A 13,135-nucleotide genomic window follows, 5' to 3' on the forward strand; every position below is an offset into this window, starting at 1 on the left:
AGGAAAGACGTCCGTCTCTTCCCTGTGCATGTCATGGGGCTGCGGTGTTGCCGGCGGTGCCCAGAGGGAGGAAGCGGGCGGCTGCGAGCCCTTCCTCCCCGTCAGCCTCTCCCAGGACCACCTGGGGCTGCCTGGCGCCAGGGGAAGCGCAGGATGCGGTGACGCAGTCCCTGTCCTCGTCCCCTCCTGTAGGGCCACGGGCGCTGGGCTGGACCGGTGGCACCAAGGTGGCCACGGGAAAGAGGAATGTGCCTCTCTGCATCCCTGTCAGCCAGGGCCCTCGTCATCTCTGCCGCCGGCTGCCACCCCTGAGTCACAGTGGTGACGGTGAGGTGGCTGGGGAGGGTGGGCACGGCCACGCGTGGGCTCAGCGCCGTGGTGCAGTGCGGAGCAGCATTGGAGGGCTTTGGAGTGCTCAAGAGCAGCAGCAAGGCTGCGTCCCCATGTCCCCATCCTGCCAAGTGTGGGTGCAGAGGGGTACCCATGGGGTGCCTGCCCGTCCCGGCTCCCCCCGGCACGCCATTTGGCTGACGGTGCCTCCCGGGGGCTCTACGCCCTCCTCGCACACTTCCTGCCGTCTGTTTCCAATTCCTCCTGGCGTCTGCTCCTCCCCGCTTTCTTCCAATTAAAAAAAAAAATCCCAGGCATCTTCTCGGCGTGCGGCTCCCAGAGGCTCGAGCGCTGCCGTGCCCCGCTCCAGCAGGCTGGGGCTGCGCGGGGAGGGGACGGTGGGAACCCGAGGCGTCCCATGTCCCTCTTTATGCCTGTTCACGTGGGGCACAGGCTCGGGAACCATCCTGCAGCACCCCGTGCCCAGGTCTTTGTCTTGTGGTCCTTTCTGCACGTCTGCTCTGTGGACAGGGTCTGGGACCCACTCGTTTAGGGGGTGTGGGGAGCTTGGGGTGTCTGGGGACCCATTCCCCATGGAGCCATGCCCTGTGTGGAGGCTGTTCACGGGGGAGCGGAGCAGCTGGCGGGCATGGGGTTACGTTTTGCAGCCTGGTGGGGTGAGGGCTGGTGTCGGCAGGGCTGTGCCCATCCGTGTCCTCAAAGCCTGACTGTGTCTCTCTCTCCTGTCTCCTAGGAGTGACCCGTCCGTGACGGCAGTGGGAGCCCAGCCGCAGAGCACCAGGTGTGAGCACCGGCCGGGTCCGTGGGACGCGTGGCTCCGTCTCGGCCGCTCTGGTGCAGCGTGGTGCAGCCCCTCCCCGCCGCGGCAATGCCGATCCTCAAGCAACTCGTCTCCAACTCTGCCCACTCCAAGCGGCGCTCGCGGGCCGACCTGACGGCCGAGATGATCAGCGCGCCGCTGGGGGACTTCCGCCACACCATGCACGTGGGGCGGGCGGGCGATGCCTTCGGGGACACCTCCTTCCTCACCAGCAAGGCCGGAGAGCCGGGGCTGGAGGCGGGCGAGGAGCCAGGTGCCTCCAAACCCAGCCTGCTCTCTCGCCGCTTCCGTAGCAGCAAGCGCTCGCAGTCGGTGACACGAGGTGACCGGCGGGACATGCTGGGTTCCCTGCGGGACTCGGCCCTCTTTGTGAAGAACGCTGTCTCCCTGCCCCAGCTCAACGAGAAGGAGGTGGACAGGAGCGCGGGGCAGCTGCCCAAGAGCCTCTCCTCCAGCCCCGTCAAGAAGCTGCCCGAGGAGGTGAGCCCCGAAGAGCAGCAGCGCCCGAATGGGGCAACCGCTGGGCCACTGAGCCCCGGCTTGGACGAGCGCGACTTCGGGGACATCACAGAGCTGCCCGTTGTGGTGGCCAAGAGCGGGGCTGGCATGAAGCACGCCGAGTCCATCATGTCCTTCCACATTGACCTGGGGCCCTCCATGCTTGGGGATGTCCTGAGCATCATGGATAAGGAGCAGTGGGAGCAGGACGAAGACCCCGAGGCGGAGGAGAGCCGTGAGGAGGAGGTGGATGCCGCCCTGCCCGGCTCCCCGGTGGCGGCGGCAGCCCCGCTGAGCCAGAGCCCGTCCCGCGGCGCCAGTGGCCGCTACCCCAGGGACAGCAGTTCGGCGTCCAGCTGCACCTCGGGGCCGGAGGAGCGCAGCCCCATCCCCGGGCCACCGAGCCACCGAGGCCCCCCAAAACGCCCCGACAAGGAATTCTCGTTTGCTGACGAAGATGACGACGAGATCAGAGTATAAAAGGCGGGCGGCCAAACCAAGGAGTCTGGTTCTCATTTGCGGTTGCTTGGACACGGGGCCAAATACCCCGGTGCTGCAATGGGTGGCACCGGGGAAGACTCAACTCCTCGCTCGTTCCCTCTCCCCGTCCGGTGGCGGACATGCTGCGGCAGGACAGCACTCTGCGTCCCGGCGCCAGGGCAGCCTCAATGCCTCTCGGCTCCCGGAGAGCTCCAGCACATCCCGGGAGGGAAAAGCAGACTCGATTTCAATTCTTTCTGTTGGACTTTGGATATTAGCTCTTCTCTTTTTTCCCCCTTGCCCATGTAAAGCAATATAGGATCAAACAAGATGAGGCTTCAAAGTTTTAGCCCCTTTAGTAATATATATATTTTTTTTTTTCCGCCATATGGTTTTTACTGCTCTCTGATTTGTACTTAACTTTCTTTACTCTCGCTTTTGGTTTTAACGGAGGGGAGATTTCTCATGAGGAAGGACTTGGCTCTGGAGCTCAGAGGGCGCCCGGGACTGCGGGTGGCTCCAGCTCTCCAGGTTTCTTGGGGACTTTCTGCAGACCGAGAGCCTCTGGCCTCGTGTCGCGGCAGGGACTCGCTCCCCATCCCTCTGATGGATGGATCCATCCCGGATGCCCGACCCTCCAAACAGCCTGGGGGTCGCAGGGATGCCCCCTGGCCAGCCCTGGCACTGGCTGCTCCTGGGGATGCTGACGGGAGCGTGGGTCCGTCCCCTGCGGGAGGAATGCCTGGGACCCCCCGTGAGCCAGGGTGAGCCCCAGTGTCCTGCGTGCCAGGCGGTGGCCATCGCAGGGCCGGTCTGGATGGGCCGTGCCGACGCTGGCCTGGTGCAGGTGGGTGGAAGAGGAGGGTTTTATACCATGTATGTACAAATGCAAAGAATAAAAGGAAATGGTAGTTACGGCAGTGGCTTGAGTTCCTGGGGGATGAGATGCATGGGTACATGGGTGTTTGCAACCTGCTGCACAAGTGGGGACCGGCTTTCTCTGTGCTGCCATGGTCTCCAGACCCTGTCGCCGGCTCTACCTTCGCTGCCTGTCCCTGGCTGGAGTCCTGCCTGGCGGCTGGTCCCCTGGCCGGCGTTTCGGCACCTGCAGTGGCCGTGCTTTATCTGCCCATCGTGCGGGGCTGCCTGCGGCGGGAGGAAGCGGGTGAGCTCCCGCTGGCCGGATCTGGCTCCGGGCTGGGACCCTCCGGCCAGGCCGGTTCCTGCCAAGGGACGGCTCTGCCAAGACGCCGTTCTGCTCCCTGCCAACCAGAGAGGAGGGGAGGGTGATGGCAGGGCAGGACTGGCTGTCCCTGCTCCTACGGGCGGGGGGCCAGGGCTGGGGTTGCCCTGGGTGCTCCTAGCCCCATGGGGCTGCCGTGGACCCTGCCGACCCCAGTGAGGGTGGATGGAGGGGCTGAATCTGGCACTGCGCGCAGGGTGGGTTGCTCCCATCCCATGGCTGGCTTCCCACAGCTCAGCCCCTGGTGTAAGCGGGGCTCTGCCAGCATGGAGGGTGCCTTTGCTCCCCAGCCCCGCTGATGGAGCTGGGCTGAGATGGGGCGAAGTGCTGGGAGCGGCCCTGGAGCCCTTCCCTAAGCGGGTGGAGAGCACGGCTCTGCTGGGAGCACCAGCCAGGCTCTCCTCATGGGTGCTGGATGGGGAGGAAAGGATACGGCCCTTCCAACACCTCCTAGCTCTAGGAGAGGCTGGGTGCCCCTGTCATGCCGGAGGGATCTCCCCTGGTGAAGCCGGTGGGAGCGGGTGAGTGCTGTGCTGCGGTGGGGACACAATGGGGTCCTGTGTGCGCGCCAGGGCCGACACAAAGCCCCGCGGCGTGGGACATTGGGCTATTGTCCGGGTCGGGGAGAACAACAGCAGCTGCAGCTGGTGGCTCTGAGCTCACCGGGCTGCCTCTGCCCCGCTCGCTGCAGCACAGCCCCCCCGCCCCGTGCCAGGGTCCCAGGGCCACTGCCCCCTGCCCCTGCTCTGAGCACCCATCTCCTGAAACGATGGTCCTGGTCTCTGCCTCCTGGGAGGTCACCAGGCTGCCGCAGGGACCTGGTTCCTCTTGTCCCTTACTGATGCTCTGACGTGGAGCAGCGGGGCAGGGCAGGTCACTGGGGTTTGCACCCCCTCCTGGGACCCACTCGCTCCCCAGGGCCTCACTGGTGCCGTGGGGAGGGGAGAGGCCCTGGGGTGACCCGGGACTGGCTGCCTGCGACCGTCACTTGGCAATCGCGATCTTTGTGATGCCTGTCAGCTCCAGCCTCCCGCTCGGCAGCACTGCGCTGCTGCAAGCCGACGGGGCAGAAAGCGTGCTGAGCACACACGGGACATGGCCCTGCTCGACGGGATGGGATGGTGGCTCCAGCACACCGTGAGCAAGTGAGCATGGGGCCAGCGCAATGGATCCCGGGCTAGTGGGGAGTAATGCCAGCAGTGCTGCAATGCCAGGGGAGGGCAGGTCGGCTGTGCTGCACTCGCGGCCTCCTCAAAAACCCTCCATGTGGACAGCACGGGGTGGGCATCTCAGTGTGAGACCCGGTATGTGCATGGGATGTGGCCAGCACGACCGCTCGGTGCCGGGTGGGTGCACAGCACCCGGCGCAGGGCTGCAGCCGCTGCGCCCGCAGGCAGCGCTCCGGCAGGCGGGCAGCACTGGTCCAGTGCATTTATAGCTAGTGACAGAATGGGAGCAGGTCTCCATCCTCGATGTGTCAGGCCACATCGCTCCGGGCGTGTGCCGGGGACGCGCGTGGCTGCAGGAGCCGCGTGATGGAGGAGGGACGGAGCGTTAGGTTAAACCCGGGGGCTGTGTGGTCTTTTCTGGGTGGGCTCCCAGCAGCCCCAGGAAGCAGCGTGGCACCGTGGTCATGCCCAGCATGTGTGGCTGCAGCCTGGCATGCATGCAAGCCCCCAGCCTGGCAGCGGGGACAGAAGGGGCTTCTCATCAAGGCACGAGGTGTGACCTGGCCGTCCCCTCCAGGAGCTCGGGGACATGCATCTGTCCTGCTGGGCACCAGGTGCTGGAGAGTGGGGCTGGGGACAGTGCAACTGTGCACCCAGCAATGCTCAAAGCACTCAGAGTGCAACAAAACCCACGCAGGATCCGTCCCTTGCTATCTGAGTGTTTAGTTACAGCACTCAGGCCACATTTGGCTCTGTTTAAGGCTGAGCAGCAGCCCCGGTGTGAGAGGGTTAACCCAGCTCATGGGCAGCCCCTGCTGCTCCTGGGGAGATGAGGGCCAGCTGCTCTGCCCCAGAGCCGGGGCTGGAGGAAAAGCAGATGTCGGTGGAGAGAGGCAATTATGGGGGATGGATGGGGGCCTGGGGCTGAGCTCCCTGCAGCTGGGCTGCAGCACCAGGCAATCACGGCTGCAAATTGAGATCAGATGTGGGCAGCTTCTCTCTCTAAATGGAGGGCTCGGGGCTGTTGCCTGGGTTGGTTTTGCTCTGGCTTGGAAAGGAGGAGGGTTTCTGAGTGCTGCTGGGGCCCGGGTTGGCTGTGGTGACCTGCAGAGCGTGGTCCTCCCTTGGGAGACCTGTGCTTTCCTCAAGCAGCCCCTTTGCAGCTGCGCTCCCTGCCTGCACCCTGCCTGTGCTGGGCTGGAGGTGCCTCTTGCCAGAGCGGGGGTGATGCAGGAGCTGGTGGCTGGTGTGGAGAAGATCAGGTTTGACTTGGAGGCTGATGTGGAGCAGCAGCGAGGAGCTCAGCCCCTGCCCTTCCCGGGTATGGACAGTAAGTTGGGGACAGGATCCTGTGGCATCCTTGGAGGGTGATGGGGCTGCAGGAGGCGTTGGGGTTCTCCTCATTGCTGGTGCTCCTGGCTCTTGCTGCACCCACCATGGTGCCTTGGTGCCTCTGGTCCTGCCTCCTCCCTGGGCTGCTGCCCAAGGTCAGGCTGGCTCCGGGCATTGCTCCCTTGGAGGTGCATCTGGCACAGCTCTGTGGGGGCTGCCGGTGGAGCGGGCTGAGATGCTTTTGCCCTCAATGGCATGGTGGTCCAGGCACTGGGACTGGTGGGTGAAGCTCTCCTTGCCCTGCTTTTCCCTGCAGAGCTGGGGGCGGCCGTCTGCGAGTTCTTCCATCGAGGGCTGTGCACCAAGGGTGAGTGCTGGGAAGGGACGGGGATGGGACTGACACCATCCTGCAAGATCCTGGGGCCACCAGGGAGCCAGACAGGGCCCCTCTCTGCTCTGTGACCAGCCCATATCCTTGGCAGATTGCCTTGTGGCAAGTGGGTTGGCTGGTTTTGACCCAAAAAGCTAACACTGCTCAGAGTCCATCATTCTCCCTGGCCCTTTGGATGAGTGCTCCTACTCCTGCACCAGGGAGGGCTTGAACACCTCCAGGGCAACCAGACCTTGGCAGTGCCTGGGGAACTGAGCCCCATGCACCCAGTGGGTGCTGCAAATCTCCCCATCCCAGAACGCTCATGCTGGCATGTCCCAAGCCAAGGAGCTGGGGGGTGCTGGGGGGCTGCGATGGTGGGGGCTGCGGAGCACAGGCAGGCTCCGACGGTGGGTGTGTGCCGGGGCCAGGCGTGCGGTGCCCCTTCCGGCACGTCGGCGGGGAGAAGACGGTGGTGTGCAAGCACTGGCTGCGTGGGCTCTGCAAGAAGGGCGACGGGTGTGACTTCCTGCACGAGTACGACGTGACCAAGATGCCCGAGTGCTATTTCTACTCCAAGTTCGGTAGGTGTGGGACTGGGCCGGGGACCCCAGCCAGCCTCTCCCACCCCAGCACCCATGTCCCTCGGGTCTGGCCTCAAGCAAGTGCCTGATGCCACCTCCTGTCTGCGGGAAGAAACGCCACTGGTGCCCACCCAGGGTCACCATTCCCTGGGCCAAGCCTGGGTGCTCCCGGGGCCCCTCTGTTCCTCCCATCCAGCCCATCCTTGAGCACTTTCCACTGCATTTGGCTTGAGCGACCGTTGTCCCACCCCTTACTCCTGCAGGCGAGTGCAGCAACAAGGACTGTCCCTTCCTGCACATTGATGCCACCACCAGTACCATGGGCTGTCCCTGGTATGACCGTGGTTTCTGCAGGCACGGTGAGCTGCTGGGATGGGTGCCGGGGTGAGCAGGGGCTGCCTGTGTTCCTTACCCACCAGTGATGGGGGGGTCCGGACCCCACTCCTGACACCTCCAAGGTGACCAAGCCAGAGTGGGGTAAACCACAGTGGGTTGTCTGGGGACTAGCTGAAGGGGAATGGGGTTGTGGCAGGAAATCTGGGCTCCCAAATCCCTGGGGGGCAGGGGGTGTGGTACTGTGTCCCCGCAAACAGGAACCTTTCCTCTGCGTGGCAGGTCCCCTGTGCAAGTACAAGCACACGCGGAGGGTGATGTGTGCCAACTACCTCGTCGGCTTCTGCCCAGAGGGACCCAAGTGCAAATTCATGCAGTACGTACGGGGCAGGCTGGGGGGGAGCCCAGCGCACACAGCTGGCCTGGGACAGCAGGGGACAGCCCCTCTCCGAGGCTGCAGAAGTGGATGTGGCCCTTCAGTGTCTGGGTCAAGGACAAGGGCACTTTAGGTCCTTGTCTGAACTAACTGGACCCCTCTGGTGTCTCCTCATGTCCAACCTGAGCTGGTGACTGCAGGGTTTGCAGCAGGTGGGCAGGGAACAGCCCTGGTCCCCCTGGGGATGCCTGTGCCGGCTACCTGAGCCCTGAGAGGCTGTGGAGGGGATCTGGGGATACCGCTTGCCATGTCCCAGGGAGTAACTGCCTGTCCTCTGTGTCCCCCTCCAGCCTCAAGGCCGGGCTGATGACGAGCAGCACGGATCCATCCAAGGTGATGCCATTCCCTCTTGAGCCGAAGCCCTTTTGCTCTGTGCCTCTGCCCATCAGGGTGATGCACCCGCTGCCCCTGCCCCACAGCTCTTGCTTCTGCCCCAGCTCTTGTGGGACGGCAGCTGCCAACCGCCCCTCCTGCCCCATGTCCCCCCAGGGAGCTGGCTGTCCTTGGGCGCTGGCACGGCTGGATCTGGCTGCCGGCGGGGAGAGTGGATGCAAGGACGTGCCACCCGTGGAGCCACCTCTACCAGTCACTGGCGCTACCCAGCACCTGACAGCGCTGCTGTGGGACACCAACAGTGGCCCCCAGGGCCCCCAGAGCCTGCTTGAACGGGGCGCCTGCTTCAAGGTGAGTGTTTTTGGGGCTGGGAGGCCTGGGAGCAATGGCCTCACCTCGGAGGGGAGGGTGAAGCGCTATGGCAAGGGGTAGCATGCGGCATGGGGACTCCCATAGCGCTCTCAAAACAGCTTCCTTGACTGGAGATGCCTGTCTTCTCCCTGGGCTCTGTTTGTTGGCCCTGGAGCCTGCCTCCCCCCAGGCAGCTGGGGTGTGAACCAGCGGGAAGGAGGCTGTACTTGGATTGGAATAATCTGACTGCAAGTGGAGGGACTTCTGTGGTAATAACCACTTGGCATGCAGGGGAACAGCCCTGGGGAGCAGCGAGCCCCTCGTGTCCCTCTGGGTCGCAGGTTTGTCGTAGTTGGAGGTCTCGGGATGCAGCTCGCAGGCGAGAGCTGCGCTGGAGCAAGGCACGGCTCCGCTAGCCCAGGTGCTGGGAAATGGTATGAAAATGAACGCGTGGTAACATGGCAGTGGGTTGATCCAGCAGAAAACTGATGCCTGCCTCTCCCTGTCCCCCCAGTGCGGACAGAAGGGTCACTACGCCAGTAAGTGTGGGAAGACTCAGCTTTAAATCCTGCTGGGGAAGGGACTTGAGCGCTCCTGCACAGACCCTGCAAGGAGGACACCGCAAAGCGCGATGGAGCCAGCGAGACGGCTACCAGGGCAGTTGCCAGACTAGAAAAGCCAGTTGGTTTTGCTCAGCACCAGCTCTCACAGCTTTTTTGCACAAGCAGCAGAGAAATCACAGCTTCCCTAAATGCAACTGGAACCAGACTCTTCACAGCTGCCTCTGTTCCCTCCCGTGCAGCTGGCTGCGCACGGACCGGGGCAGCAGGAGCCGTCACTACGCAGTCACAGGTTTGAAGGGGTGTGGGACCAGCTTGTGCCAGGGTCCTGGGCACATGAGGGTGTGCGAGACCCCTGTGAAGGGGGGCCAAGAAGCACCATGTTTGAGAACACACAGTACCAAGCAGAAAAGGAAAATTCACAAAGGCTTTTATTGCTGGGAAGAGGGAGTTTTTGGTGAAACACCTCTGACACAGTACTACTGCACTGCTCTTCGAATAAAGAGTTCAGATTTCTTTTTCTTGGTTTTTTTTTTGTTTGTTTTACCCTTCATGCCTGTAACATGACCAACCCTTTTCCAGACATGTTTGGTGACGGCAGGCTACAACTAGCACTCTCATAACTGTCCTCATTCGTCTGATGCAGACATTGGTTTGCCCTTTGGGCACAACAGCTAATCCAATGGATTTTTTTTCCTCCAGAAATAGGGCGCTGCGGTCTGAGCGCTGCTGCTTTAATGCCTTCACAAAGGTCCTTCCCTCGCAGCCTGGGCAGTCGCACCAGCGCCGCGCTGACAGCGAAGCAGGGGCTGGCGGCCGTTTGTGGAAGGGCCCTGCAGGGACCACCCTTCTGCCAGCCGGTAGCGAACCCCATGGTGCTCGCTGTGGAGAGGGGTAAGTACCAGACGGGCTGTGCCGGGCACAACTCTGCCAACTTGGAGAGAATGGTTATTCTGGCCTAACCCTACCCTGCCACAATCCACCACAAACCTTACTGCCAAACACCGACTACAACATATATGTCAATTAATCTATATTAACAGTCCAAGCGAAGGAGTTGTCCTGTGTCTGGTGTCCCAAAGCGAGAGATCTGGGCTGCTGCAGACTACAGGAGCTCTATTGCGTGCAGACCTCTGAGGCGTGGCTCAAACACTTTCTTCTTTCAGTACTAAATACCGCCTGAACCACAGAGCAGTGACCGCAGGCTGTTACTGTCAGCATCACCCCTCTGTCTGCAGGAGGGTAACTGAAAAGCAGCCCTCTCGACAATTAAAGACCCTGTTTCTGACAGTAAATGGGCCCCTGCTGATTGGAATCCCTGTTGGGACACTGGTCCTGAGCACTTCTGCTGATTCCCAGTCAAATACTCGTGACTGTTCCTTGGGTGCTGTTCCAGCTTCTTCAGTGGTACTTACGCCAGCGATGACACTCTAGAAAAATGGGGGGAGAAAACCAGAAGAGCGTTAGCACAGTGCTATGCTCAGGGGCTACCGGAGTGTGCTTTGCCCAGCAGCGATGAGCAGGAGACTGACTGCAGCCTTCTGTGTTTATGTGCTGTGGAGCCGCACATGAGAGCGAGTCCTGCTGGGGAAACTACACAAACAGCAGTAAATCCCTTGTCAGTTATGAGTAAATGCAGGGAATGGGTGCTTAGCGTTGGAACATCTCCTCCCTACGCTTTGTGCAGGGCTTAAAAGTGCTCCTGATGTTCCTGGCGCTCTCCAGGGAGAAGCTGTGAATCAGCAACTGTTATCAACTTTAACTAAATTCCTCTGTCTACCTAAGCCAGGTCCGAATACTGTTCTCTGAGCTCTTAGTCTTAACTGTGAAGTATTTCAACTATTTCAGAGCTTGAATTTACATGAATGGCAAATAGACTTTCCACCTGTTGCGCAAGGGGGAACTGCCTGAAATAAGACAGATACCAAGGAGGAAATCTTACTGATGTGCTGGTAGTTCCAGCCATAGCTGAGGAGGCAGTATCCAGCCAGCAGCATGGAGATCCCAGCTGGTCCGCCCCTCTTCACGTTGATGTATTTGTCGTAATAGCTGCTCCAGGCTGTTGGAACAGAAACACAAGGGTCAAATCATGTGCAGGTCTTACGGCATTCACTGGTTTCCATGTAACTTTCCAAAGCCAAATGGTTGGGTCTATTTATTTACTTTTTCTTTTATAAAGACCCAGACTGGCCACTTGGACCAGGCTGCAGCAAGTAGATCAGGTAAGTGGGGCAATTCTGCCCCAAGAGCTGGGAATTTAGCCTTACCTTTCCGCACTCCTCCAAGCAGCCCCTGGGGAGATAAGTCGCAGGTGGCCAGCCACGCAGGCAGCTCCCCCAGCCTTACGTCCATCAGACGCCTCTCTGAGAGGGGACCTGTGCAAAGAGAAGTCAGGGCGGTCAAAGGCAGGAAAGCGAGGGCAATGTGGGTGGTGCTCTCGCGTTCCCTGCGCTGGGCGGTGAGCACGGAGCTGGTATCTGGTACAGCCGCAAGAGACTTGGGCCTGACCACTCAGAAAGCAAGAGCGAATTGTCTCTCCCACAAAGTGAGTTGGCTCCACCAGCCCAAACATGCAAGAGCCAGTCTTAAACCTAAATAGAAATGTAAACCATTAGTTTTCCAGGCCGGAGAGTTGGACAGTTAACTGCCTTGGATCCTTCCTGGATCACTTTCTGGATGAGCCCAGCAGCTTAGCGTTTCCTACCCCTGCTCTCCCATTCATGTCAGATAGTTTAGCCTGACAGTGCAGTAAATCTCAGCAGCAGAGATGACCGAGTCTCATGTTACCTCGCTGTCCCTCTGAGAAATTGCCCTTTGGTGTCTTCATTGTGATCCCCCTGTCTTCTTGGAAAGGCTTCCCTGGAAAAAAACTCAGCCCATCATAATTAGGATACAAGTCTGGAAACCACTCCAAGCCCATGGCACCTGCGGGCGTGCTCCTGCCAGAGGCCTGGGATAGACAGATGGGTTGGCTTTTGGAGGTGTGGAGTGAGAACTGGTGTAGCGCCAGCTCGGTGTCCCTCCCCGCATTCAGGATGGGCTCAGAAACTACAGCCATCTGCTTCTTGTGCTCTCGAAGCTTTTGTATGCTGGTTAGGTAATTTTTGGATGTCCCTTCGTTGTGACCTCTGAAACCCTCCATCACTGACAGATGGAGGTTCTTGGTATGCAAAGCAGAAACAGGGACTTTATATTCCACACCAGCTTCTAGGTACATCTGCTTCTCTTCCGTCACAGTTTTGTCTATTCCCTCCTGCTGAACGAGGTCACCAGGGCTACTTCTGCAGGCAGCTTCAGGGGAATCCCTAAGTACAGGTACTTTTATTGCCTTTAAGCTACTGCCTTTTTCTCCCTCTGAGCTCACAGATGCATCCTCCACAGCTCCAAGGCCGCACGTCTCTGTGTTTGCGGTTTCTGGAACAGTTATTCCCTCCTGCGGGTCAGGCTGGGCTGTGTCAGCGTGGTCAGCAGCACTGCCTGGATCCGGCCCTTCCACAGGCAACCTGTGTGCGCTGTGGCTTCCTGCTGAAACGTCCCTGCTCCTGGAACCGCTCTTCTCCCTGACCACCCTGGCACGGTGCTTCTCTATTACTATTTTCACTCCATTCCTCAGCTTTTCGGGTATATCTTTAACCTCCTCGGGGAGCAAATCAAGGGACTTGGCTACGTCCTGTACCGTGGGCTCCACCTTCTGCTCTGCGTGGCGTCCGTCGGGCTGGCGGCGAAGCCCGGGGCCGGACCCTCCACCCTCCTCGGCCGCGGCCTTCTTCCCCTTCTGGGCCGCCGCAGCCGGCTCTGTGCCTCCCGCCGCCGCCTCCCGGGTAGCCGTGCCGGGCAGCCCCTGTCCCACGCCGGGGCTGGGCGGCCGCTTGCTGCTCTTACCGGCCGCTGCCACCCGCGGCCTGCTGCCTGCCCCCGGCCCAGCGGCGGGGCCGGCTCCGTCCGAGCCAGAGCCGGGCGCGGGGGGCCCGGCGGCCGGGCTGGGGCCTAGGCCTGGGGCGCTGCTGGCGGCCGGGCCGGGGCCTAGGCCTGGGGCGCTGCTGGCGGCCGGGCCGGGGCCTAGGTCTGGGCTTGGGCGCGGGGCGCTGCCGGGGGCCGATCTCGGCGCGGCCTTGCAGTGCGGGAGGTGGGAGCGGAGCCGCTTGAAGGGCCTGTGGCAGTGCGGGCACAGCTCCCGCCCCGGCGGCGCGGCGGCCATGACAGGCCGCGGCGGGGGCTCGGCCCCGCGCAGGGCGCATGCGCGGCCTCCCCGCCCCGGCGCACGCTGTGACGAAC

General features: G+C 61.5%; 3 protein-coding genes across 3 annotated transcripts; 2 read left to right on the forward strand and 1 right to left on the reverse strand.

The window, feature by feature from the left end:
• The first annotated feature begins 1,103 nt into the window (after positions 1 to 1,103).
• Positions 1,104 to 3,006, forward strand: CDC42EP4 (CDC42 effector protein 4). Its single transcript, XM_082326628.1, has one exon. The coding sequence runs from the start codon at positions 1,220 to 1,222 to the stop codon at positions 2,147 to 2,149; it is 930 nt and encodes a 309-aa protein (XP_082182754.1). The 5' UTR covers positions 1,104 to 1,219; the 3' UTR covers positions 2,150 to 3,006.
• A 2,782-nt stretch (positions 3,007 to 5,788) lies between these two features.
• CPSF4L (cleavage and polyadenylation specific factor 4 like) lies at positions 5,789 to 9,538 on the forward strand (the record flags this gene model as incomplete). The annotated part of the gene is made up of 9 exons (XM_082326545.1): positions 5,789 to 5,891; positions 6,210 to 6,260; positions 6,695 to 6,847; positions 7,111 to 7,206; positions 7,463 to 7,556; positions 7,907 to 8,006; positions 8,106 to 8,300; positions 8,815 to 8,839; positions 9,507 to 9,538. 9 exons carry the CDS (start codon positions 5,789 to 5,791, stop codon positions 9,536 to 9,538), a joined length of 849 nt encoding a protein of 282 aa, XP_082182671.1.
• MTNAP1 (mitochondrial nucleoid associated protein 1) lies at positions 9,293 to 13,061 on the reverse strand. The gene is made up of 4 exons (XM_082326817.1): positions 11,648 to 13,061; positions 11,128 to 11,235; positions 10,803 to 10,919; positions 9,293 to 10,290 (listed from the first exon to the last, which is right to left on the reverse strand). Exons 1-4 carry the CDS (start codon positions 13,056 to 13,058, stop codon positions 10,262 to 10,264), a joined length of 1,665 nt encoding a protein of 554 aa, XP_082182943.1. The 5' UTR covers positions 13,059 to 13,061; the 3' UTR covers positions 9,293 to 10,261.
• Between the last annotated feature and the right edge of the window lie 74 nt (positions 13,062 to 13,135).

This window comes from Platalea leucorodia (genome assembly GCF_965183815.1).
Source record: "Platalea leucorodia genome assembly, chromosome: 14".
Taxonomy (NCBI): domain Eukaryota; kingdom Metazoa; phylum Chordata; class Aves; order Pelecaniformes; family Threskiornithidae; genus Platalea; species Platalea leucorodia.